The following is a 27,312-nucleotide window of genomic DNA, read 5'->3' as shown; positions in this document are numbered from 1 at the left end:
TAATTAAATGGGGCTAGTAGAGATTCCAGATGGGAATCTGCAGAGAATGGCACAAAGGTGTGGTTTCTTTCACTCTCTTGCTCTCTGCCCCTCTGGCAACTGAGTCTGGCATCTTGACAGGCTCAAAATGAATCTGAGAGAAGAGTTTCTTCTGTCCATTCCCTCAGGCCCACATTATGGGTGCTTTGCACGCCTTCAGTGTCTGTCCAGGTCCAAGGCGGCCTTAAACGTTGCCCTCACTGAGCATGATGTCCCATGCACAGCATGGAGATCCACTTTACTGCTTCCCTTCTTCCTCAGGCCCTCACCCTCTCAAATACTGAGACTTAGTAAATGTGAAATAAATCACCACTAAATTAACAAAAGCAAAAGATACCACTGATAACAGTTGACTATTGCTTATCCCCTCCCTAGCCACTGCCCATGAAGTTTTTAAAAAAGAAAATTAGTGATAATGACATTGGAGCACAGAAAGGGAGAGATGACTTCCCAGACACTGACTAAACCTAAATGTTCATTGCTAAGAGTCACAAGTGGAGCTTTAGATGCTTTAATTACTGAGTGCAGTGTTTGGAGGCAGGTAGGTCTTTGTTTAAGATCAATTTTGTGTCATAGTTATACACTACATTAGGGGCCTCCCTGGTGGCCCAGGGGCTAAAGACAGCACTATCAAGCTATCATGAGCCACCGCAGCAAACGTCCAGTCCCCAGCCAGGGAGCTGACCCACAGACACAGAGACCTCTGCTCCCCTCAGCAGTGTATTTCAGCAGATCTGCCTGTTCTGCTCCCCACTCTTGTCTCTGGTGAATCCTCTCACTCTCAACTCCAGTTCTTTTAAAATAAATAAACAATTGTACATGAACATTTCAATGGTTTCTACTTATGGGTGACTGTCTCGGTTGACAATCACTATAAAATAAACATTAGCTTCTGTGTGCTCAGAGTAACTGGAGAATAGTACCATTTGCTTAAAGTATTCAGCATAGTAAGCAGAAGGGCAATAATATTTCTCCCTTTTTAGATGCTCTTATTCATATAAAAATTGCAATATCTGAATTCCTGATAGCTCTGAAAGTTTCAAAAGAAAACTTCTCCTTATCCTTTCTATTCTAAACTACCCTTGAGGTCAGGCATGTATAAAACAGACCACATAAATTGCAACACAAATGTAAACAAAATGTAGAGAAATAAAGAACATATGTCTAAAGCATATTTTCTTGACCCTATCCTACTGAAAATGTGCTTATTTCCTGCTCTTGGTTTAATCCATCACAATCTACAACCATCTTTAGTTATATTATCTAATACCTAGCCCACATGTTGCTGTCAGTTTATATACAGAGAACAAAGATTAGAATGGCCTTACTACTGTTGCTCTTTAAAAAGTAGATGTTTGCAGAGATTAAAGGTTCTGAGTTGCTAAGTAATATTTGCTTTTATTTCCTATCAAGTTCAAAGTCACTTCAAAAAGTCAGCCATGGTCAAGTAATGTCTCATAAGAGGAATGAGTTATTTTCAAATTTAAGTCATAGCTAGTAGATATTTTTTTTATTTTTTATAGATGTATTTTTTTTGCATTCAAGAACTGGGGTACAGTCAGAGGTATAGAGGGTGAAAGTAAACACCAGAGACAGAGTAGGGAGAAGAACAGGCAGATAGACAGAAATACACTTTACTTTTTTGTTAGTAGATTTGCTATTTAAGTTTTCTTGTACTAAGAAAACACAAGAATTACATCATATGGTTACTAACAGGTAGAGGCAACCGTGAGCGGTAGGAGAGAGTTGTCCCAACATATATCGAAGCATCAGCTAGAAGGAGACTTTAGTTAAAAACAATGCTGGACAGACACAGAGCCACTAGATTTGGGGATGGGACTCAGATGCCAGGGTTTTTGTGCAGGCTGTGGTTGGGGCAGCTAAGAGGGAGGAGAAGGTACTGACCATGTCTCCACCTAAGACAGACACAGCTAGGGGTCAACTCAAGAGACCAAGGATAGAAAGAACATTCTTGAAGCCACAGTTTGTTTCCTCAACAAACTAAGGATCAGTGACACTAAGATTGAGGAGGGTGAACTTAGGAGCAGCTGGATCGAAGCAAAGCTAGTGAGTCAAAACTTTGGCTTTAGAAAGTGAACTTTGGTGTATTTTTCACTAACAATTTCAAGTTGGAGGATGTTGGGAGGAGGTGATGATGGCAGGGTGTTGTTTCTAAAAAGAATAGAGCAAAACATAAGATGCTGTGTTGGAGTGGAGGGATAAGTAGTTTAAGGTTGGCTACTTCAGTGCTAGAAGACCATGGCTTGTTTTTAGTTCTTTATTACAGAGAACAAGAAAGCATAGGACATCCTTGGCAGCAAGCTATTGTCCCTGCCACCAGCGTGGACTAGTCTAAGCTTCCCCAACCCTCAGTTCCTTTCTCTTCCCATATAGAGAAACAAGAATATTCACAGTCATTGAGACAATAGCTTAATTATTTTTTTCCTTTACATATTTAAAAGATTTCCTTCATTGACATGTCTGGTCAGTTGTTTTACCCTCAATTTCCCCAAACCCCTTAAATAATATACACTCCCAACCCAAAGACTCACTAACTCTTCCTCTGTCTTTGTCTTTTCCATGCAATCATGTGCTCATCTACTTACTGCTTTATGACCATGATTCCTAGTGGGAAATGTTGTTTGAGCACTACCATGGCAAGACCAAAGTAGAGCTCAATATGTACCTAATAAACAAGTGTGTTTTCATGGGATAAAGAACAAAACAAAGAGTTTCACAGACACGGGACAGGTTGAGGTTATGTTGCCAATCCTATGAAAGGAAGATTGTAACCCCTCCAAATAACAACATTTTCTCCTGTGTATTTTTCCACATTATACCTCAGCAATCATGATTGTGTTCTTCTGTCATTTCAATACACAATAGCATGTTAATTTTTCTAGTATTATAATATATTGTCTAATGTACAACATGGTCCAAACACGAAATTCTTCCTCTTAAAGCCTATATATTAACCAAACTGAGACTTATAGAGGGGAGAGGGAAGGGAGGAAGTAGAAGGGGAGGGCCCTGTGGACCTTGGTGGGGAGGGCTATGAGTAATGTGGTGGATGTGGTTTGGTATCATACATCTTAAGAGGTATGGCCCTGTACTTCTGCATCATGGTAATACAAATCAATATTATCCAAATTTTTAAAATCCCTACAGATTCTATATTCATGGAATAAATTAGTGTTGACAGGATTAGTTCTATTAATTAGCATGCACAGGCTAGCGGGAAGACAGTGCCACAAAATTATAAAGCTTACCTCATTGTTAATTTATCCATCCTTCTACCTCCGATTTTCTATACTCATTGTTCAAAAGTTTTTCCTCACACTCCCAATCCAACTTTTTCTTTTTCCATCATTTTTATGCTCCCCTCATTTTTATCTCTATCCTCTGGCTCTCTCAGTAATGAAATCACAGATCACTGATAGATCTCAAGTCCTGCTTTAGTCTTTGCAAGTTGACTACCTGTGAGAGGGGAATGGGGGATGGGGAGGGAAGGGGGAGCTGCCAGATGTGAAAGGTTTGGCAAACACTCAGCACAGCTCCTAGGAAGAGTGCAGTCTCTGCCCGAGAGCACTGCTCTGAGGCTTACAGATCTCCCCCTCCCCCTTCACATGACCACCACAGCCTTGCCTGTATCTTTTGGGAAGTAGTCTTAGAATCACTGGACTTTAGAACTAAACAGGTCTTCAGAGATCACCTACCCCAAGACCCTCAGTTCACAAACAAGGAAGTAGAGGCCACGGGAGGTTAAGTGACTTGCGGAGGGGCACAGAATGAGTGGGTTGACAGGGTACAGAAACCCAGGTCTCCTGCCCACTGGCCCAGGACCGTGAAAAATGAGTCAGAAACATCCAAGAAACTGCACAGTTTCTGTCCTCAGAAATGAAAGAAAAGATAACCAATGAAAAACAAAAGCTTAGGAATAAACACTGAGAGAACTCCGAATGTAAATCAATAAATCAATTTAGTCCTTAGGATATTTCCAGGTATTCTTTCCTCTTTAACAAAGGCAAAAAGCATCTGACCACTCAGTATAAAACAGGCCGGTGCACCCTGTCATTGCTGTTTTTAAATCCCACAGACATTTTCTCCTTTTTAATAGTTTTCAGTGTAATATCTTATACACTTAGTGACTATTCCATTACACTGACCTCTAACTTATGCCTTCCAGTAATCAAAAGCAGCTGATTTTAATGTGCCGGTGCTTTAGTGTGAAGGAGGTTAGGGCTGAGTTTGTGTGCAATCAGGTTAAGATTGACTCCAACAGAAGAAAAATCCATACATATGTTGCAAAGATCTGAAAAATGCCTGTATTCCCAACCTGATTACGACTTGCATTTTTGCATGGTTTGTCAAAGCAGATCACTGAAATCAAATCAAGATGTAAAATGGGATAAAGTGGTTTTCTTCTCCATTCTTCCATTAATCACCGTGAACTACTGAAGAAAGGAACGTTTCCCTCTCTCACCTGAGGCAAGGTGGGATACTCCACTGGAAGTTATGCCAATTTCTACCAACTGGTGCTCAAGTTTCAACCTTAATTTCCTAGTGTTCATTTCCTACATGAATATACAGGCACTTTTTTATTGCAGGGTAATCTATTTCTATCAATTCCAGTTCCTTTTGTGAAATAAAACAATGCAATCCCATTGTAACTTTTAAAACTACTAACTTTAACGATTACATACAAATCAAATTCATTAAACTGAAAATGTAGGTGTGGGGTTAAAGTGATAACTGGCCTCACTTAATATATAATACTTGACAAAGCCTAAATACAGACTAAATCAGAGAGTTCATTATTGGTTCACTTGTCCAAAAAGAACATGGGCAAATCATACATGAGCATTGTTTTGGAGTAATTTATCAGTTGCGGACCATGCCAGTTTATGATGCTATCAAACTGATGTTGGAAGCATAAAAACACAAATGCAGTAGCCATCACACATTAACTATCTACCCTTATCTACAAAATCAGACAACACTGGGTGGGGCTGGATCAAAATAGTTTTGGAGGCGAGGAAAGCATGCAGCCCTTTTCACACATAAGCATGTTTGTTAAAGAAGCATTTTCAGGTTAATTTTTGCTATTAACGTAAACCACAATTGGGGGACCACATTGCTGGAAAAGGAATGGGGGTGGTGGTTATATAAACATTATACAACAAAGAAAGTCTTTATTTCCATTACCTGAATACATCGGGTTTGTTTTTAGGCACCAGGTTGCAGGTTAAATGCTCTCAGCTATCCAAGAAGTGGCTTATTAGTTTTGTAAGAAAATATTTTCTTATATTTTGACTGAAAAATACCCAGTTTAAGTGAACAAAACCATCCTTGTTAGTGAAAAGCAGACCTAAAAAAAAAAACTGTTTCAAAAGCCCAGCATAGAAAAGCAAAATTAATTCAAGAGGAAAAGCTGCTTTCCTAATAGTAGCTTCTGAATCTGGATCTAATAGCTCTCAAAGGCCAACCGGAGTCTTCAAGTCTTAAAAATTTTGTCTTCCTCCATGGGTCATAGACAGTCTCCAGGAGGCAGTCTAATATGGATATAAATCCATTTTAAGCAGATATCTATTCTCTCTCTGGGCGATGGCCACAAAGTGAAAAGCTATGCTCCAACAGCAAGAATGAAGGCAAACAAGAATTTTGATTATTTTACAGGGCAATTTTTAAACATAACTCCTTTTCTACTTTTCTATTCTGTGCACTAGAAAAACCCCAACTTCATCTTTGGCAAAGCAGCATCCGTTAGTGATAAAATAAACAGTAACGAGCGATTATGCTTTAAGAACCCAGTGACAGCTAAGAGCTGCATTTCAACATACTGACTGAGCGTCAGCCAGCACCTGAGCTATGTTCAAGTCTCCTAATTTGTAAATGGGCCTAATCCTGTTATTACAGAATAATTACTGCAAATCAGCACAATTACTACAAAGACATGAATAAACACACACATACCAGTAGCTGTTTTCTACAAATTATTATCAAAACAAAGAAAACTGGCTAATTGTGGTAACATTAAGACAACATTTATTCCTCCCAGTGTTTGGGCAAGTTTATTTTAAGTTGTCATCTTCAACTAGTAATGATGCAGATTATTTTACAGATTCCGTAAACCTTTCTAATCTAAACTCTTCTCAACTGAAAGTTGGCCCCTTCACTCAACAACATCTGCAATGACCTGATTTCATAAGAACCCACATTTATGGAACACTAGCAAAAAAAAAAAAAAAAAAAAAAGCCGACTTTTAGAAATCTCATTTGCAATGTCATCTTCTAAATTATTTTCAAGGTACCATAGAAGTAAGTGAGATATTTGCTTTATTTGCTTTATGATCTGCACAATTTAAGCATGTTTCTAACTAAGATCTTTGTCCTCTCACCAATGTTATCATCAGGTCCTTTGTGATAATCTTTATGTAGGGAGCTGTGAATAGGAAGGACAAAATTTAGCAAGGACTCACCGCCTGGACAGTGCCTCATAGCCATCTTACACCTCCTGGATTCAGCAATGGTGGGGCAGGGTATTGTGTCTTTTGCTGGCTTTTTAACAATTTGCCGTGTTCTGGTTTCCAGACCCCATTTAAATCCACATGTGCGATTATTTCTGCTACAAGTTCCCCATTCACTCCAGTGACCAACTTCACATCCTTCTAATAAAGATGAAAGAAAAAAATGCAAACACAGATAACAATTTAGTATCCATTTGGGCCACCATCATCTAATTTATATAGTGTTTCTCCACTACCCCTACCTTCAAATCCAAAAAGGTAAACTAGATAACCCATAAACACCTGTATTCACCTTTGGGAAGCACATGCTTTGAACCATAGGGTTACTTTTGTTTACAACAAATTATTGGCACACAAGTCATTTAAAAGCCAGTAACTTCTATTTGTCTAATTTGTTTTTGATGAAATGGGCCATTCTAAAGTCATTGAAGTATATGGCACGTAGAAGAGTCAACAGCTAGAATTACAGAAGATACTGTTTCTGTATCATGACAGAAGACAAAATTTATCAGTTAATTCTCAATGCTCCTCTACCCAATCTCAACATACTCAGCAAAGTGTTTATTTTAAAAGTACGTGGTGAAAAGAATGGAAATTGTTTTGTCTTTTCTAATTCTCACAAGTCTTTGAAGAGTGGAAGTATTTCCACAGTATTTATTTCATCCCCTAAACTGATGTCATACCTTACTGTAGTTTGAAAAGTAAAAGCAAGGATGATCAAGTAGTTGAAGATGTATGTTTTTCCTACATATGTAAGCACTTTGGGCATCTCCTTTTTGCAAATTCATATAATGAAAAAGTAGGCTACCATCTATACCACTTAGATGTAGAGGGTGAGAGATATAAAGATAAAAACATGCAGTTAAACCTCATCAATTCACCATTAACATGTATTTCACTCTAGCAGATGAGAACTGCGGTTCAGAGTCCACACACAATGAATATTCTAGCATTCCAGATGTCAGGAGGCTTCATGGTTACTCAGACTTCTCAAAGCTATTTTAGATTTTCACTTAGGGGAGTGCATAGGACTCGAAATTTGTTTTAGAATTCAGGGTTAGTAAGAGTTTCCTTTGAACATCTGTAATGGGTGGGGATTTGCCTTTCAAGTGCAAATTCAACATTTTGAATCTGCTCCTCTAGTGACTTCCTTATAACAGAGTGTCACCTGTACGAACGTATGAACTTAAATAGGAACATAAGTATACATTTCTTCAAAAACTTTTAAATGTGTTCTTTGCAAGCTCTCAGATCAATGCAAGTATTTCAGCAATATTTTCTGCAAAAAGAGTTCTTAATTTTTTGTGTGTCCATTTTAGGAACATGGGAAGTCTTATTTATAATACATAGCTCTGTTGTACATCAAATTAGCCAGATGTACAACATGTCAAAAAATCCAGGGATGGATGTGTGTGTGCACAGGGGGAGGGGTGAAGATGCCATTTCATCTAGGATGAAATCATCAAAATGTCAGCATGGGGAGACTTTTAATCAGTAATATTAAAATACCACAGTGGTTTTCAAACAAAAAATATAAAATTAGACATGTATCCCTAATTATTATTCACCACCAGTATATATTACATGTATGTATTAAATCATGCATTGTATTCAATTTGCAAAAGTAAAATTAACAATGAACTATTCGGTATATAGTCAATCATCAGCAAAATATATTTGGCACAAAAAGCTTCTTTCCACCTAATATTTCTTAGCTATACTAAGAGGTTCCATGTCACAACAAAAGTGATTGAATAGTCAACCACATGGCACTGCTTTAATATTTTGTTTTTCCTCTAAGTAAAATGTTTTATCAAGATAATTAAGAAATTGATTGTTATCTGATGATAAAAACATTACCAGCACTTAACTGAATAAATGTACAATTAGCAGATTTTGCATCAAGATACAATATACAAGACTACCCAATACCATGGCGAATTTACAATGTCAGCAAAGAACTTAATTTTCAAATCTAATAAACAAAAGAGCCAATTTGTTTTTAGATTGGCTACATTGAGCACACTTTTTTTTTTAATTAAAGAAACAGGTGTGAAAGTAAAAGTTGAAGTTTGAGAGTCATATGAAAAACTACTCACCCACACATTCCATGGTTTCATCTAATGGTGCAAAACCATCTGGACATTCATCAAAGCAACGTCCTCTATGCAAATAAAAGCCTACTTTGCACTTGGTACAAAAGTCTTTGCTAAAGCAAGAATCACAGTTTTCTATTCTGCATCCTAAAAGCAATTTAAAGAGAAAAAGAGAAAAATTTCATCAAAGAAATAGTACTTGTTTTGCAAATAAAACTCACAAATTCACCGGTTAGCTCAATGGAAATTCTAGTGGTCAGAGAAATATGTGTTCAACTCATTTGTTTCCTAATGCCATCTCATCTTAAATCACTCCCACCTCTTCCAACAGCTCACCACATCAATGGACTAAAACAAAAGTCCAGCCCAGAGCCCTAGGCATCATAAGCCCCTTCGGAAATGTTTGTGACTCTAAATGGGATTAAAACAAAGGATTAAAAAGCAAAAGAAAACACCCCCCCCCCACTACAAATTACTTTGCTGCTGGGATTGAAATCTGTTCTTTCCTTCAAAAGACCTCGAATGGAAAACACAACAGGAATACTCTAACCAGTATCTTCTGTTTCAGGACACTAAATGAAAAATCTCTTAATTTTAAATTTAATTTTTCATTTACTTTTAAATTTTTAATTAAAAAGTAATTTTAACTTTTTTAATTTAATTTACTGGCATTATTAATGCTGGCCATCTACTTTCATCAGAGGGTGTCTTAACTTGGAGGGGGATTTTTAGGGCATTTTTTGGGGAAAACCTGCAATGTGCAAAATAAAGGTTTTGCTAGCATTTTCAGTTAGTCTTCACGATCGTACTCCAAGGTGGGCAGAAATAAGGAACCTGTCACATAATCAGCAGTGATAGGGCTGGTTCTCAAAGTTCCCCAAACCAATGCCTTCTAAATCTGGCTCTGTGTGTGTGTGTGTTTTCTCTCTCCAGAGCATGAAGTTATTTCTCTAGGAGCAGTTGGTGAACCAGAGGTGCTTTGAGGCCTGTTAGGTTTAGGTCTGCACCCCAGCTCTCCTTTACCAGCCTGTGACTCCAAACCATTAAGTGCCCCTCTGAGCCTTTTTTCCCTCCTATAAAAAACAGGGACATGACGTACCTTACAAAGCTATTGTGAGGATTTATAATAATGGACATATAGTGATTGACTTGGATAAGAAACATGCATCGATAGAAGTGACAGTGGATTAGAAAAATGTATTTTTCTAAACTACACATTACAACAAGGTGGAAAATGCCAGAATTTATAGACTGACTTCTAGGTCAGATTCCCTGGTAGGCCAGTAGTATCCAGGCTAAACATCACTGCTGAGCACAGATGAAAACAGATGCATGTTAAACTACTCTTTGAGGAAAGAAGAGGGCTAGAGGATTAATTGAAAGGTCATGTTTTCAACAGATCATGGTACATCATTACTTGTAACATGTAATTGTGACCATTAACAGCATGTAAGGCTCTATGAAAACTCCATGACACCACTTCATGGAATAGGAAATACAACCACAGTGTGAAATCATGATTACCAAAATTTAAAAATTCAGAATGTAGAATTTAAAGGCTTAAAATGGTTGTATTAGAAACAAGTTTCTAGACCTATAAAAAGAAAATGGCATCTCTTGGCCTTTCAGTTTTGAATCTAAATAGGTCTCCATCTATTCAAAGAATACCATGAAGGAGCTAGTTCAGCTTCTAAAGTATTACCAGACTGGAAGTGTTACAACTAGAAAAATCAGCTACTTGTGTGGGTGGAAGTCCAAGTCAAATTACACCACTGCTCTTAGGGAATTAGGGGGATGTTGGACCCAAAAAAACAGTTTATTACCCCATAAAATGTTCATTTGTTCTCTTACTGCTATAACCTATATTTTAATAGAATGGGTGCACCCTGGTCAGTAACTTCTTAATCATGGTCAAAATACATAACCATCATGTCCACAAATTGTTGGTTTTTTTACTACATTTTTTTAAAAAAGCAACCAGCCCTTCTTAGTGGAATTATTTTCCATGAAATGATAAACATTTCAATGGATAAAATAGAACTTAAGGGTAAAGAGAACAAAGCATTTATATATGTGTGTATATGCATATATACACACACACACACGCATACATATATCATGAAGAGAACTACACACTTCATAAATCAGCTGTTATCTACATGGTCCGATTTTCCTTAAAACCTGGCCTGCCCCAATAAGCATTTTGGCCAAAGAGTTATAGCAACAAGCATTTGGAAATAATTTTTACAAGGCCCTTTGCCGATCTTTGCTGTTACTTGTAGCTCCTATCCTCATTACATTCCATGTGCCTAATACCCGTTCATGGAATGTAGGGTTTTTGAAATAACTATCATTCCTTGTAAAGTCCCATAGGAATTCCTCAGGAATAAATTCTACAAGGAAAAAAAATAAGTTATTCTCAAGTTTAAGTAGACTAAAAATATGATGCATTCAAATTGTAGCAAAATGCAACCACCAAAAAAAAAAGAAACCCACAAGGTGAATCCTAACCAAGACAGAAAATAAACTTTCAGACCTATTTTAAGTGAAAAAGGCAAGTTGCAGGATACACAGCGTATGTAGTGTGCATGTGTGTGTGTGTGTGTGTGTGTGTATGTATGTAACAAGCAGAAGTTAATTGGGGAATGAGGTGGTAGAATTTAAATATGTTAGAAATTACATATTTCTGAATCATTAATCTAACACAATTGTAATATTTTTATGTATTAAAAATAAAGTAAGTTATTTTGATATACATTAGTGATTTTTCAAATTAACAGAAAATACCACTATATTAACAGTAAAATAAACTCTTTTAATTTTAACAAGAAAGAATGTAATCCTATCCCAAAGTGGCAGATTTGGGTGCATGAAATTATAGCCCTTCTCTCACAGAAGAATGCTGAACTGCCTTCACCTTCAAAATACACAATCCTTGACCATCTGTTGCCAGTAATCTTTGTTTGCCTATGTTGAATGACATTTTCCCCTCACTCAAATCATAAGAAAAAAAATATTTCCTTTGATAAAGAATTGAAGCAAATGCTTTGATTGATGCCAAGTCAGGACATTCGAAGCTTCGCTGACCTTCCAGAGCTAAGCTGCTACCATGTAAAAGCAATGAGGCGGCCACACACTCAGCCGCCCGAACTGACAAGTCATCACCAACACTTATGAAGGAGTGTGTTTTCAAGCCCCTGCACGCCAGCTTCCCAAGGCCTGCCACGTGACGTGCTCAGCACCTGGACACCTTTGTCACCACACCCTCTTCCTTGTTCAGCCACTTCTTCAGGAAAGGATCTTTCTGCTTGGAGAAAAGCACTATTTGAGTCTCCTCGTTCTATACTTTCTCTTTTAGTTGGTGGCCGCTCCTCTAAGAGCTTCTTAAGCTTAATATCCTTAAATAATTGGGGTTCACATCAACTCTATGAAATCATTTTTATATAAAAGCATTCTAATTGAAATCAAAATTCAGAGCAACACAAAGATATAGAGGAAAGTAGGGGAAAAAAACCTTCTTCACTCAAATGGCCTATGACCTACTGCCCAGAAATTAAAAGTTCCAGAAAATCTCTATACATTTTATAAGTGAGTTTTTAAACAGCAGTAGAATCACAAAATCAATTGTTGAGCCTCAGAAAACTTGATGCTGCTTAAGAGAACAGCATATCAAAGCTTACTAAACACGGGTTTGTTCTATAAAAAGCTGGCACCTAAATTCTTGTTCAGAAATATAAGACCCTGGTTTAGCCAACTTACATGCTTCTAAATTGCAGTGCCTCCTCGAAAATGTAATCCACCAAACAGAGATTGCCAATATTGGTTTAAGTAAAATTACTGTCCAAGTGGAACTGTGTCCAAATGGAGTCTGATGGAACTGTCACTTGGCAAGACAGCCAAGAAACAGAAAATCAGACTGGGTACCCCTTTCCCTGTCCTCCATGGTATGCATTCAGGCGCTATTATAATATTTTTCAAATTATACTGCCGTTCAACTCAACACTTCATTCCTAACATTCTCCTAAGCTGGAGTGTGCGCCAAGTATTGTGCCAGACCCTGAGAACATGAAATTCTAATACCCATGTCCTGGAGGTGCAAAAGCCGAAACCAGGGACCACGTGGCACTTAGAAGACATTGCAACACAGCCTCGTAGGGCCGAGAGGTGTGTGCTGTGTGTGTGACAGGCAGAGAAGAGAGATCCGTTTCTGTTTTGTCAGAAGGTTTCTTATGTTTTTCAATCTGTGAATTCCCAGTTGCTAAGTGTCAGATATGTGGTAGCATCATGTTGCCAAGTAAACCGACGTCCATGACATTTACAAGCTCAATTATCTTGTATTTAAAGATTTATTGAAGGCTTAGATGATTACTTGCTCATATGTTATAAATAGCTTTAATAGATTAAGAAAAGCCATGCTTGCTATAAAAGACGGCAAGTCTCACTGAAAGAACAATAAGGGCCTGAAAATAATTACAAGAGAGACGCAAATTGCAAAGTATGATGGGTAAGCCAGGAACTCGGCACAGCAGGTTTGACAGACCCAGCAACAACAATGGCATCCCACAAAGGTAACTCCACTTACATAAGGCAATGCAGTAACAGAGAATTATCACAGTGAGTGATAGCCCAGGAGGAAAGGCCTGAACAGACTGAGCGTTAGAGAAAGGGTATGGTCAGTCTTGTTCAAGTTGCTGCAGGAAGAGGATATCACTTCTTACTTGACTTAGTTCCAAAAAAGAGGTGAAGTTATAGACCTGTACTTTGTATGGCTTCAACTATTGAAATAACAATTAAAAATAGTAAAACAAACAAAAAAACCCAATAAAGCTAGGTTCAAGGTGAGGGCTTGGTATGACTACAAGTAGATGCCCATAAATCTTGAGCATGAGAGCTACATGACCAAGTTGATACCTGACTTGTCCCCTCATCTGGGCAGGTAAAAGCACCTTGGGGACAAACCTTAATGGCCAAGTAGAGGGACAGATGTAAAAGCTGGATTCCTGCACTTCAGGATCTTCAGTCCACTGAGAAGGAAAGGTACTCAGGCAGGCGACAAAGTCACAGTGGATTTTCAAACATATACAAAGGGGACTGGGAATGAATCATTTCAGGAGTTGGAGCTTCCTAAAGTGAAAAGTGAGGAAAACTACTGACAGGTTCAACACTCTAAGAGGTGTCATGAAAAAAGGAGTTTTGAAGAATAAAAAAAAAACTGATGAGCAGGGAGGAGGAGGTGGTGAAAGACGGGCAGAACCAAAGATCAACAACCATTTCTCCTCTTCCTCTGGCCCCAAAGCTCTCTCAGTGCTTTGGTGCATGGGAAAGTTAGTTTTATCTTCCCAGCAAATCTATATGGTAAGAATCATCTCTTTTTTGAGTATCTCAACATGCCAATCATATAAACACAAAAGGAAACCCTTAAATTGAAAGCAGAGAAAAATCAACCTTTGTTGAATCCAAATGTGAAATGAATTTATCTGTTGCCACCAACTTTCTAGAGAAAGAGAAGAAATGATTAAGGTAGAGACATGGAAGAATCCACGTCTCTTATTACTTGATCATCAGGACTCCGGAGCCACAAACTGCCTTGGCAGGTCAGGAAAATTCCCACAACTTGTCATTCTTCAGCTGCCTTTTACTGTTGAAGCATCAGCGTGTCCATTTAGAATGTGGCAAATACTTATACTTATTAGGTGCCTTTAGTGTTCAGGTTGCAGTTACAAGAATCAAAGGGTAACAAGTCCACCTCTGGAAAACTCTAGATGTGTCTCTGCTCAGTGTACATTAAAATTGGAACAGAGGGCCCTCCCTGGTGGCACCACAGGTTAGAACGCAGCACTGCAAGTGAGCCTCAGCCACTTCAGTGAGAGCTGTATCCCAGGCCCCAGAGGTGATCCACATGGCACAGCAGACCTCTCCTGACATGTCCACTCTACCCTCAGCAGACAGATCCCCTCATCGATCTGTCTATCCTACTCCCCACTCTGTCTCTGGGGAAGCCTCTCACTGCCTCTGCACCTCTGGCTTGTACCCCAGTTCTGTATGAATAAATAAATAAATCTTTTTAAAAAATTGGAACAGAAATTAAAGGAGTAGGTTGTTCCAAAAGACATTTGAAATGAGACTGAGCATTTGTTCACATGGAAATTACTAGATGGGGCAACTTAATCTGAAGCTTCTTAAAACTGTAAGGGTTTTTAGATTTCTCTAATAACTTCAGAGACTGCTGTTTAACATTCCTTCTCAAAACATGCAATGGTTTTTAAGCTTTATATTACCAAAAGGATACATTTCTAGTATGTACTATTACAGTAATCCCGTGAAAGAACTGATGAGAATTATACCCTAAAAATTTTTTGTAACACGGTCTAGTTACATGCAGCTCATCAGAAGCTTCATTATATTTCAAGCTAATAATAATGGACAAATCCTGGGGTTTCAGGATTTGATCTTTCATGTATACAGCTGAACTACTTGAGTGATAACACAGAAAACCGACATTACTAAGTTAACAGAAAAGTCAGGCTATAATGGCTGGTAAAACTCACTGAATGTATTTAAGTCAAGATGGGCTTTGTTAGGAGAGTTAGCATAGGCTGAGATTCAGCTCTGTTAAGTGCACAGTAAGACACACAGAACAAGAGTCAAAGGCAGGAAGCTAGAACTATGTTGAGAACACACAGGCCTCTCAAATATTATACTGGTTGGCAGATCTGAGGTTCCAATCTTGGCTCACTTCCTGCTGTTTAAGTGTGGGCTAGTCAGAGCTCTCTCTCAATATTCTCATCTACAAAAAAAAAAAAAAAAAAGGTAACAACAGTCCTACCTCATAGCTGTTAAGAGAATCCAGTGGCATAACAAAGGCAAAGATTTCAGCATAGTATCTGCTATGTAATTAGTGATGAAAATATACAAGCTATGCTGAGTGTAAAATTTACCAACCAGGTCTGTTCAACGGGCAGATAAAAGAAGTTTAAAAAAATGCCAAGGTACTCCAGGTAGATAATATGTATGGTAGGTGTTACTATATATGATGATTTTTAATGATTTTATACAAAGGGCCTCCCTGGTGGCCTCAGGCTTAAGTCTCAGTGCTATCACCACTGTGGCCTGAATTCCATTCCCTGCCAGGGGGGTGGCCTACACAGCACAGCAGACCTCTCCTGATCCACCTGCTGCTCCCTTCAGCAGTGTGTTTCAGCAGATCTGCCTGTTCTGCTCCCCACTCTGTCTCTGATAAATCCTTTCGTCCCCTGACCTCTGGCCTACACCCTAGTTCTTCTATACAAAATAAGTGAAATCTTTAAAAAAATTTATACATATATATGTGTGTATAAATGTATGTGTGTGTATATATATATGTATATATGTATATACTACTCAAATGAAAGGCATTATCCAAAGATCAATGCTGATGGTAAAGACAGGAGCATAAAGTCTTGTTTAGATCACACAGTTACACAAATAGCATAGCCATTTGTTGAGTACCTACATGAAAATGTATCTACTTCAAATATTAGGAGCTAGGATTTAAGAAAACTAAGGTCTAAATGTAATTTTCACCTTAATGGAAAAGAAACATCTCTCTCGCTGTGCCTTACTCCTCCTTCACCATGACAGGAGTGGAAAATACTTGTCTGAGCCAAATCAGATGATTGTTTAGAATATCAAATTAAAGATTAAATAGGGACAGGGAGCATTAAAAAGGTATATCACCCCAGAGAGCCGAGTAAGCCTACCTGTCAACAGATAGTGCTTGAAGTATGCAGTGTCCTGTTTTAAATACAGTGAACATGTTTGATTTGTGAACTCCATCCAGAAATTTACATTTGTTGATATTGTTTCTATACAGCTATAGTCTACTACCTTATATGTCAAGAGTGTCCTTTATTTCAACTTCTGAGGATATATTTGCAATCAAATATTGTTTTTTCTCCTGACTCATTTTAAACTTAATGTGTTACAACAGCTCATTAAGAAAAGCCCAAAACTCAAATTTGTGAAATATGTTGCTGGTAGATTCACTGTAATATTTGAATGTTTACAAATCGTATCTTGCCCACCCACACAAAAAAAAAAATGAAGAAACATTGAGGATTGTGTAAAATCATGTGGTTAAATAATGAGAAACTATAAAAATGTTGGCTTACTTGCTTGTATGTTCAAGGGGTGCATTTTTGAAACCAATTTCAAAACAACTGAAATTAAAACTTGGACACGTTTGCTGGGAATACAAAGCTAGGTGTTTAAAGGATTTTATTTTCCGTTTTAAGAGGGTGAGAAAGGAGGATAAACTATCTCAAAATAAAATCAGAAAGAAATGTGATAGCAATGAAAAATAAACTTTAAAATGTATAAACCCAATGACTATCTTTCCTCAGATTTTTAATTCCTCAGCAGATTGCTCATCTTGGTTACTCCTCATGGTTTTCCTTTTTTGGGTAACTTGTCACCCTTTCACATTAAGGTTGAAAGAGAGAATAAACTTCAGGCCTGAATATCGGTTGACTCTGAGCAAATGCTGGAAAATGCATATCTCTCAGTCATCTAGAAGGAAAAGCTTACGTAAGTAATATACATCTTGCCCTTCACTCAACCATCATCCAAGGAAAACAAGTAGAATCTCTTAATCCCTTCACACTCCAAATAGAGGAGAGCAGGAACCAGCAAACTTTTCCTGAAAAGGGCCAGATAGTAAATATTTGAGGATTTATGGGTCACATGGGCTCTGTCTAAACTATTCAACTCCACTGTGGAACAAAACCAGCCAGAGACAATATCAACATGATTAATTTTGGCTATTTTCCAACACAGCTTTATTTGTGAACAATGAAGTTTGAAGTTAATATCATTTGCATGTGTCACAAAACATTGGTCTTCTGTTGATTGTTCCCCACAATCACTTAAAAATCTAAAAGCTGGGCCCTCCCTAGTGGTGCAGCAGGTTAAAGCACAGCACAAAGAAGCTAAAGCCACTTCAGCATGAATTTGATCCCCAACCTGGAGGTAATCCACATGGCGCTGCAGACCTCTCCTTACCTGCCCACTGCTCCCCTCAGCAGTATACTTCATCAGTTGGCCGGTTCTGCTCCCCACTCTGTCTCTGGTGAATCCTCTCACTGCCCCTGCACCTCTGGCCTGTACCCCAATTCTGTATGTATAAATAAATAAATCTTAAAAATCTAAAAGCTATTCCCAGCTGAAGGTCCTAGAAGAGGTGGCAGGCCATATTTTGTCTATGTGTCATAGTTTGCTGATCTCTAAGCTAAAGAGTAACTGAAATCATGGGATACACTGAAGGAAGAAATATAAAAATGAAAGTGTTTCATTTTTTTTAACACCAAATGGTAGCATTTAAGCTTAAGGAGACAGTGATAGCTAATATGCACCATCTGGCTGTGTGCAAAAGACAAATATCAAATGAATCTGAGGATGCTGGAATTCAGCTATCTCAACATGAGGACACATTTCAATGCTTTTCACATTCTGTTGATAAAGGAAGAACTATGACTCCTCATCAGCTGTCAATAGGTCAAAACTCCATCCTCTTTTAATAAGCTTTTAATTACAGATGGCACCGACTTGTCAATGAAAGGCTGCTTGAAAAAAGAAAAAGTAATTTTACAAACACTGCCTCTGGGTTAGAGCATGCATAGTATTCCTCGCCCTAGGGGCTGATGTCTTCACTAAAGTCTGTAAAGGCAGTGTTGTCTTGTCTTGGCTGCCTATCTAGTTAGGTGATAAAAGTAAATAGAGTGGGCTGTGCCAGTCAACAGCAAGCCCACCGTCGGGCTTGTCAGCAGACCCTCAGAAGTTGTTCCCTGTCCATAAGTGGGGCTAATACTGCCACCCTCACAGGACTGACAGAGAAATGAGAGAATATGAACACACGTCACAAACCAAACTCCCACAGAGCTCAGGTAGCCTTTGACCTATAAGGGAACCATTTAACTTAGGCTAAATTGAAATGAGATTCATAAAGGAGAGCCACCCAACCCACAAGAAACTTGAAGATAAACTTGACCAATAAAGATGTCCTCTAGTAAATAGCACGGTAGGTTTTTAACTCTTACTATTAGTATCACAATTAAAGAGCTTTTGTCAAGAGTAATGAAAATTACCTAATCATGTTTCCTGCAGAAAAGGATATTTCATAAAGTTTGTCTTGCAGATGAAACAGGAGAAAGTGGCCATTGTGTTTTCTATAAAGTCATATAATGCATTTAAAGCAAAAAGCAGTAAGCTATGTGGAGTAGCACATTAAACATTGCAGTGTGCAGGTGAATAATCTACAAGATGTCGAAGTACTATTGTTATTGAAGTGTCAGAAATAGTTCTGATCTGAGATATTTCTTAAATCCCTGATGGTTAGATAACAATGACCAAATTATGACTCTCCTGTTATGCCACATGAGACAACGGGGAGCTCTCTAAAGCACAAATCATTTTTGTAATTTCTACACTTTAAAGTCTTTCAATGGCGGGTCCTCTCTGGTGGCACAATGGGTTAAGCGCAGCACCGTGAAGCTGGCCACAGCCACTGCCACATGAGTTCGATCCCCAGTCAAGGAGCTGACCCACATGGCACAGCAGACCCCATCTGTCTTGCCCACTGCTCCCCTCAGCAATGTACTTTGTCGATCTGCCCGTTCTGCTCCCCACTCTGTCTCTGGTGAATTTTCTCACCCACCTCTGGCCTGTACCCAAGTTCTTTATGCATTGAATAAATCTTTTTAAAAAAATCTTTCAATGGTTCCCTTTTACTTCCTGCTCAAGGCCCTGACTTTAAAACACAAGCTCTTTCATACTAGACATCTACCTACATGACATACCTACCTACTCATCATCTGCACCATCCTGAAGATTCCAGTGTCCCAGCACCCAGATGTCTGTAGCAGAGCTCTGCCCTCCTAGTTATTACGTTCATCACAATCCCCGCACCCACCAACCATTAAACAGAGACCCCATGAAGAAGACAGACCAGGTCCCTTTCTACTCACAGCTCTGAGCATAAACACTCAATACAAAGGTTGATGTAGAGATGACTGGCAAACTCAGTATTAAATTTCCATCAGTTTAGAATAAACCCTGAAATGCAAGTCTATCCTGCATATTTTTGTAGCAAAATCTTTTTCTGCACTAACAAAACTATTTAAATTATAAACAACTTCATTTCCAAACTTGGCTTTCTCTAAGACACAATAAATGTGTATCTCTCATCTTGAAGTAGAAATAAGGGCTGAAGGGAGAGACTAAGCATTGCAGAACTCAACTTAAGATACATAGGAAGTCACAAGATCAATATAGAAAGAAAAGTGCCAACAGCAGAGATTATTTTACATATAGGCTCACGAGAGTTACTAGACTGAGAAGGCTATTTATTCCAGGATGTATTACATAATTTGTCTAAACTTGCACAGATAGTGTCAGAGTTCAAAATGGAGCACAAGAGTTTCTCCCAATTCAGTGTTTTGAAAGATATGATTTATTACAGCTTCTCTTTTTAGAAGATAAAATCAAATGTCTTGAAATACTAGTGAGGTTTAAAACACTGAAGTTGGTCATGCATTTCATGGTCCAAAACAGTCAAAGAAACATTGAGGTCTTTCTAGTACACCCTGATAATTTTATCAGTATCACATTTTTGGTTTGGTTTGGTTTTTCTTAAAGAACTATATAGTGAAAAGAATATTCCATTGGAATCAGTATCTTAGACACTGATGCCCGACTAAATAATTATGTGACTTAGGGGAAAGACTTCTTTATAAATGCCAAAATGCACTGTTGTTGTGGGGGAGGGGAGAGAGGAAGAGCAGAGGGAGAAGAGGAATGGAATCAATTAGGTTTCTTCCAGATCTATGTATATATTTTTAAATTAGTTTAAGGGCACTTCTACTTGCCTGACAGAGACCTTGTGTTGTGGACACTACACACACACACACACACACACACACATTGATCAATGAAAGTGTTCACTGAAAAAACCTTCTCTGAAGAACTCTTTGAAACATGGTTATTACTCACTTTCTTTGGCATAAAGCAACAAGCTACTTATTTTTATCTGAGCTCTATCTACATAATGAACGGGTGGGTATATTGTAGACTGTACCCAAGTTAATAGAAAAGAATCCCTCCATTATAATATCATCTACACTGCCACTTAAGAACAGTAATAGATACTGAAAGGGCTGTCCCTTAATACATAGTAACCTGTCAAGTGACTCCATTGTAATATCACCTTCCTAGATGATCACATTTAACATTTTATCAAAAAAAAAAATCTTTGCACAAATTTAACTGGTAAAGTAGAATAAGTGTAATCAAACTGATAAGATCCCTCTTCAGTACAAACTGAAAAGTTTTCAAGGAAACATAGTCCAGAGCATAGAACACAGGTTGTCATTAGATATGTGCTCCAGTAGCTCTGCTCCTTGGCTTTAGACAAGCTGTTTAACTTCACTAGGCCTTGGTTTACTTGCTTCTAATAATCCTGTATCTACTGCACAAGCTGTTGAAAGGATTTAATAAAAAGGAAGTAAGCACATGGTTATCTTTCACAGAAGAGCAGCTATTACTGAGGTCTCCATCATAGTTTCAAAGCTTCTGAGACACCAGGGACATGTCAATCAACCAATTCATCTCTATTAGGCACCTATGAGACCAAAACATTAGAGTGCACCTTTGACACTGCCACTAGCTACCTCTCAGGTTTTCCTACTTCTGCTTTTGCAACAGCATTCTCTAAATAAAGTAACCTAGGCCTATATGCAAAGTAGCTGTTAAAAAGTGCAATTAGTATGAAAGAACCATGCCATCAAAGTAATATACTGAGAATGAAGTAATTTTCCACTTTCACTATGCTTCAGTCTTGTGAATGAGACTTCCCGCTCATGCCAGAGTAATGATTTCCTGTAGGTCAGTGAACTGTAACACTGATTGCATTCACTGACAATAAGGATCATCAAGCATACTTCTTGTTACATGTAGATTCTCTTTCCAAGGCTGATTTACAGTCACTGGTCTATTTCTGAGAATAGGGATAACTTAGCCAAAATGTACTTGTTAGCCCCGCCTGGGTGTCTCTAAGAAGGCTTTGTAGATACATAGTAGGTATTACTGAGTGACTATTGAGATCAGTTTGCCAGGATACTTCTGGTTTACACTCACATTCCTGCAGTTATTATTAACAGTCTCTGTCATTTTCCAAGTTGAGTAACACATGATATAGTCACTTTATTGTCATGGACATTATTTATAAGGCTAGCCCTAGAGCTTGGAAAAAATGCATGGGTTATCTCTACTCTTATCTCATCCTTGTGCACTGATAGTCTGCAATGCGAAATGCACAAAGTATTTGTGCAAATCCCCCACAAGTAGCTAAAAGCTGTGTGTATAAGAATCTGTCTCAAGATGGACTCATTCTCTTTGGGAAGTCAAAACTGAAAGGTAAATTACTAGGGCACAAAAATCATACAACTTAAGAACAAAATACAAATTTGCAAAAATTAGTGTTTCTACTTGTCAGTTAATAATCCAGATAATTTCCATGAATTCTAATTTCTAAGCCCATATTTTTCTATTTCTGCTGTTGGCAAAACTGTATACCCAATCACCTTAGCTGAGCACCTTAGAAACAAATTTTTTTTTAAGATTTATTTTATTTATTTGTACAGAACTGAGATACAGGGGTGGTGAGAGGATTCACCAGAGACAGAGTGGGGAGCAGAGCAGGCTGACTGACAAAGTACACTGCTGAGGGAGCAGTGAGTGGATCAGTAGAGGTCTGCCATACCATGTGGGTCACCTCTGGGACTGGTGAGGATCGAACTCATGCTGAAGTGGCTTTAGCTTCTTAGTGCTGTGCTTTAACCCACTGAGCCACTAGGGAGGGCCCTAGAAACAGTTTCTTTCTTCCTTCTGTACAATTAGTTGCTGAGACACATTAAATGTCTGGGGATATGTTTTGCTTGTCACAGTGATTTGAAAGTGCAAAGGATAGTTAATGGGGAAGGATTAAGGGTGCTAAATGTGCAGCAATGTGGGACAAGTTGTCTTGCCAAAATGCCAACAGAACCCAAAACAAGAATTCCTATTGCACAAACGCATTGTTTTTATATAACTCCTTCTTTCTAGAATCTTCTTAACTTCCCTCCACTAGTTCTACCTCCTTCCGAAATATTATCATTGAATGATACAACTCAAACTTTCTTTTTATCCAAGACCTCATTTGATTTAATAGTCATGTACAGTATTAATGAGAAATAATTAAATCATTTCCATTATCTTCTAAAGTCATTCTGAATGTGGTGACTTAAGAATAAGCTTTTTACCTATTTGTAATTTCACTCCCTGTTCCCCTTTTATTTATGTTCTATCTCCAAATATTTGAACTCCTTAAAAGGAGGACTATTCCTTTGGTATTTTTCTCTTGATTCCAATTTCTACCACTTCTTTAGAAGTTAAAATCATCCTATAAGTGATTTTTGATATAGAAAATGGAAAACTATTCCTCCATTCCTATGTACAGAATGGCATTCCTTTATAGCTTTTTTATAGTGATTAAATTTAGAAATCAGAATACTTCAAAACAAACCTACGTATTTTAATTATATCTTTTATCAATAATGGTACTTTACAGAAATCTCAAATGCACTAATGAGATATTGCAAACACAGGTAAAAAGCAGAAAAATAATCTATAAAAAGACAGTATGGTAAACTGAAGAGAATGCATACCCAGAATAAAAGTTTCTCAATGTTTTTTTGTTTGGTTGGTTGGTTGGTTTTTTTTGTCAGTATTGAGTAAAGTATGCCTTATAAAGATCTAAGAAGCTGGTGTTTGAGATACTGGCTATGGAAAAAACACTTCGATCACCTAAAAAAAAAAGTGAGTGTGAATGCAGTATCCTTCTATACAAAAGGTAAGTAAAAATGTTCTCATTCTACCATTCCAATTTTTAAGTTTAAGCTTGGACGATTTGTATCAAACTATTCAGTCAAAACTTTCAACTTAGCTCATCCCGTTAAGTCGTATGAACAGTAGAACAGAAATAAATGACAACTCACGTGCACATCTGTTCATATCTGGGGCTCGGTGGCCATAGTACCCCGACGGACATGCATGCAGGCACTCTCCATACTGACGCATGCCTTCTCTTCGAAGAAAGAAGAACAACTTCTGTTGACATCGGCTGCATCCATTGTCCTTGGAACAAGACAAACAACCCTTGCAAATGGGATTTGATACATAACTAGCTGTAAAAAGGAAAAAACAAATAATGTTCAAACATCAATCTGATTAGGCTATTGGCCAATGCAACATGCAGAGATGTCTCTTGTACATGTTTAATTATCTGATACACAGAAACCCTAAGTAAGATATCTTCTGCCACCCCCACACCCAAAATGGTTAATAAGTAACTAAACTTAAAAACAGGAGGAAGTCAGGGGCAGAGATGGATGGCAAGTTGGAAGAGAAGGGCTGGTGAAGGTGATAGGCCAGACAGAGGCATTCTGGATAGCAGGCTTGAATCACAGCCAAAACTTATACACTAGACTCTTAGGTAGACAAGTCAGGTAGACAAGTCATGAGAGCTGTTAGTCCATGAAATCAATATTACAAGTCCCCTACTACAACTGGCTAGAAAAGAGAATTTCAACCCTGCATTAGGGAAACTGGGCAAGTACCCTTATTTTTGTTTTTATAAACTCACATTGCATCTAGGGTTCACCTTAATCTAGGATCACCTTAATCAGAAGGATCTAATATCCATCCTTACCTTACTTGCAAAGCCCCTATTTTCAGATGTCACAGTATGATACTCTAGGTAGACATTTGGGGGTAGGAATTAGGGTGAGGGTGGGTGGGAACTAACCCACTTCAAGAGATGATGGGAGTGTCTGATTGGATACTGGTTACACCAATGTATATATTTACAAAATTCACACTATGTAGTGCACTATGTGCATTTTTCTAGACGTAACACATAGAACTTATAAATAAAGGATATGGCCATTTTTTAAAGAAAAAGAAATGGGTAAGAAAGCCATCATACTACAGTAGGGTTTTTTTTTAATTGTAGTAATATTGCATTTTTTAAATTAACGAAGTTTGAGGTACACTTCATTGAAAATCAACATGAACTACATCTCTTTTGAAGATTCTACAAATTATATTGAATGCTCAGCTAGAAAACATTCTTATTTCAGGTTTTTAACTACATGGACATACAAAATAACATAGCCTCCACTCCCCATTCCCTGCTAACACCCCTCCTACAGGCCCCACTCCTACGGTTTCCAATGGTCTCCTAACTCAGGCCCTTATCACTCCTTACTTAGTCACTTCCATCACATATCATTTCCCACCATTCTATTAGTTGAGTCAATTTTCCTAATGGAGGAAAATGGAGCAGGAGTTGCAGCCCTAAGTAAATAATGAAATAGCAACTAAAAATTGATATATTTACTATATGTGGTAGTTTTTTTTATAAGTTTAGTTTTACATCATTTTGTACATTTTTTTTCCATCTCAATTGTAATCCCCGCGGGTTTCCCATCACCAAGTCACACGTGTGCCATCACCATGACCCCGTGCACTTCCCTCCCCAGACCCCCCCCATTTTTAATCCCATTCCCCACTCCACCCCCACAAAATGTCTCTGGTATATGGCTGTTCATTATTCTTGTTATTTTCTCGACTGCTCCATTATACTCCTGCTATGAGTGAAACCATCCAGTATTTTTCTTTCTCTTTCTGGCTTATCTCACTAAGCATGATCTTTCCCAGCTCCATCCAAGTTGCTGCAAAAGACATGTGTTTCTCTTTTTTGGTTGCTGAGTAATATTCCATTGTATATATGTACCACATCTTTTTTATCCAGTCATCTACTTGTGGGCATTTGGGCTGCTTCCATGTTTTTCCAATTATAAATAAAGCAGCAATAAACATGGGGGTGCAGGTATCTTTTTCAATCAGTGTTTTTGTGTCTTTTGGGTAGATACCTAGGAGTGGGATTACTGGGTTGTAGGGAAGCTCCATTTTTAGCAGTTTGAGGAAGCTCCAAACAGTTTTCCATAGTGGTTGTACTAGTGTGCATTCCCACCAGCAGTGCAGGAGAGTTCCTTTTTCTATGTGGTAGTTTTTTTAAAGAAGTTAATTTAAGTGTGAAGAAATAAAATATTGTTCTAACCCTCCTAGTATAAGCTTTAGAAATACAATCTGAATCCCAATATAATTTCTAAAATATGAAAAATTCATGTAATGTTTAGTAATGACTATACCAGATCATAAATATAACAAGATGTAGGAGTCACACTGACTTGATCTTGTTGGTTAACTCAAAAAGAAAGCAATGAGGAGAAATAGAAAACTCATCAACTATTGAAACTTAACTTTGTCAGTACACCCTATTCACTCTTCTGATAATCTTTTTATTGCTTTTAAACTCTTATTGGCTACAAGTATTCAGACTAGTAGTTCCACAGCAGAGTACATTGTAAACCACATTCCCCCTTCATTTTAATAATTCAGCTTTCAGTAGCAGTCAGTAACTGGCCTTTTTTCAACTCCCCAAACAATGACTAAGTCTGCCTTTCAGAGAAGGGACCAAAGAACCATGTCACTTCTAGCCAGGGCTCAGGGCCAAGACAGGTCTTTAAATTGGCCACTGAAACCTACATCTGTCTACCTATTCTAGCACTTGGTTCTATCAAGATTTATCTACATGTAAAATCTATTTCATAGACATTCTATTTTGCCCCCCCTCCCCGGCCATATTTCAGTTTGTTTAATTGAGAAGGTTTTTTTTTATTAATTTATTTATATATATTTTAAATCATTGTTCATTTTTGTACAATGTTTGCTTTCTCCTCTCAGGTATAGTCCCTGTAAAATGCCCACCACCCATTCACCTGTGCACCAATCACCATAGTCTCTTGGGTTCTGCCCTCCTGTTTTGATCCTTCTCCCTCCTCTAGCTCCTCCTTTGCAGAATGTCCATCGACATTCTCTTGCTTGCATTTCTATCCTTCCAAATAATTTCTGGTTTTAATACCTTGTTTTCTTAAGTCTTACAATTGTCATGAAAACCAATCAAATTCATGGAACATCGCTCCCTCAAAATAATTCCTAATAAAAATGTTAGCCAATACTTTTTCATAAATCCCTTTATAAATATATGCATATGTTTATATAACATGTGACTTATATTTTCATAATTGATTATACCTTATTGTGCTATCATAAATAGCTCAATTTTAGTGACATAAATATCTTTTCATGGTAACAAACCAGAACAATGTCTTTCTCCTACTACTTGGAAACGGCCCTTTAATTTGCCCCCTCTACTTAACCTCCTCCTAATTCGTTACCCCCAAAACCACTTTTATGAAGACCACAACCAGTTTACTAGTCCTTAACTCAAAAGGTCATTCTCAGTTTCCAGTCCTCTTAATGTCTGGGTGATTGCTAAACGTGTTCTTCCTCTTCTAGAGTCCATGATAAGATCTCCTTCTACAGACTTAATTCCAAAGCTCACTTAGGAGTTCTGTCAATCTCATATAACTCAGGCCTTTATTACTTCTCACTTCGTAATGAATGGTACCCCACCTCCATGTCTGCTTCCTTTACCCCACTATACATACTATTGT

General features: G+C 37.9%; 1 protein-coding gene across 3 annotated transcripts in view; it reads right to left on the bottom strand.

Moving 5' to 3' along the window:
• Nucleotides 1-27,312, bottom strand: part of RSPO2 (R-spondin 2) — a 125,897-nt gene that overhangs the window by 38,623 nt on the left and 59,962 nt on the right. For all 3 annotated transcript variants that reach the window (XM_012723078.1, XM_004679653.2, XM_012723080.1), the window contains 3 exons: nt 23,728-23,916; nt 8,666-8,809; nt 6,519-6,707 (listed from right to left, as the gene is read on the bottom strand). In XM_012723078.1, the coding sequence (XP_012578532.1) occupies nt 6,519-6,707; nt 8,666-8,809; nt 23,728-23,916 (522 nt within the window). The remainder of the gene's footprint in view (nt 1-6,518; nt 6,708-8,665; nt 8,810-23,727; nt 23,917-27,312) is intronic.

This window comes from Condylura cristata, unplaced genomic scaffold, assembly GCF_000260355.1.
Source record: "Condylura cristata isolate star-nosed mole 26May11 unplaced genomic scaffold, ConCri1.0 scaffold00009, whole genome shotgun sequence".
Taxonomy (NCBI): domain Eukaryota; kingdom Metazoa; phylum Chordata; class Mammalia; order Eulipotyphla; family Talpidae; genus Condylura; species Condylura cristata.
This window is presented reverse-complemented; position numbering and strand designations above follow the sequence as displayed.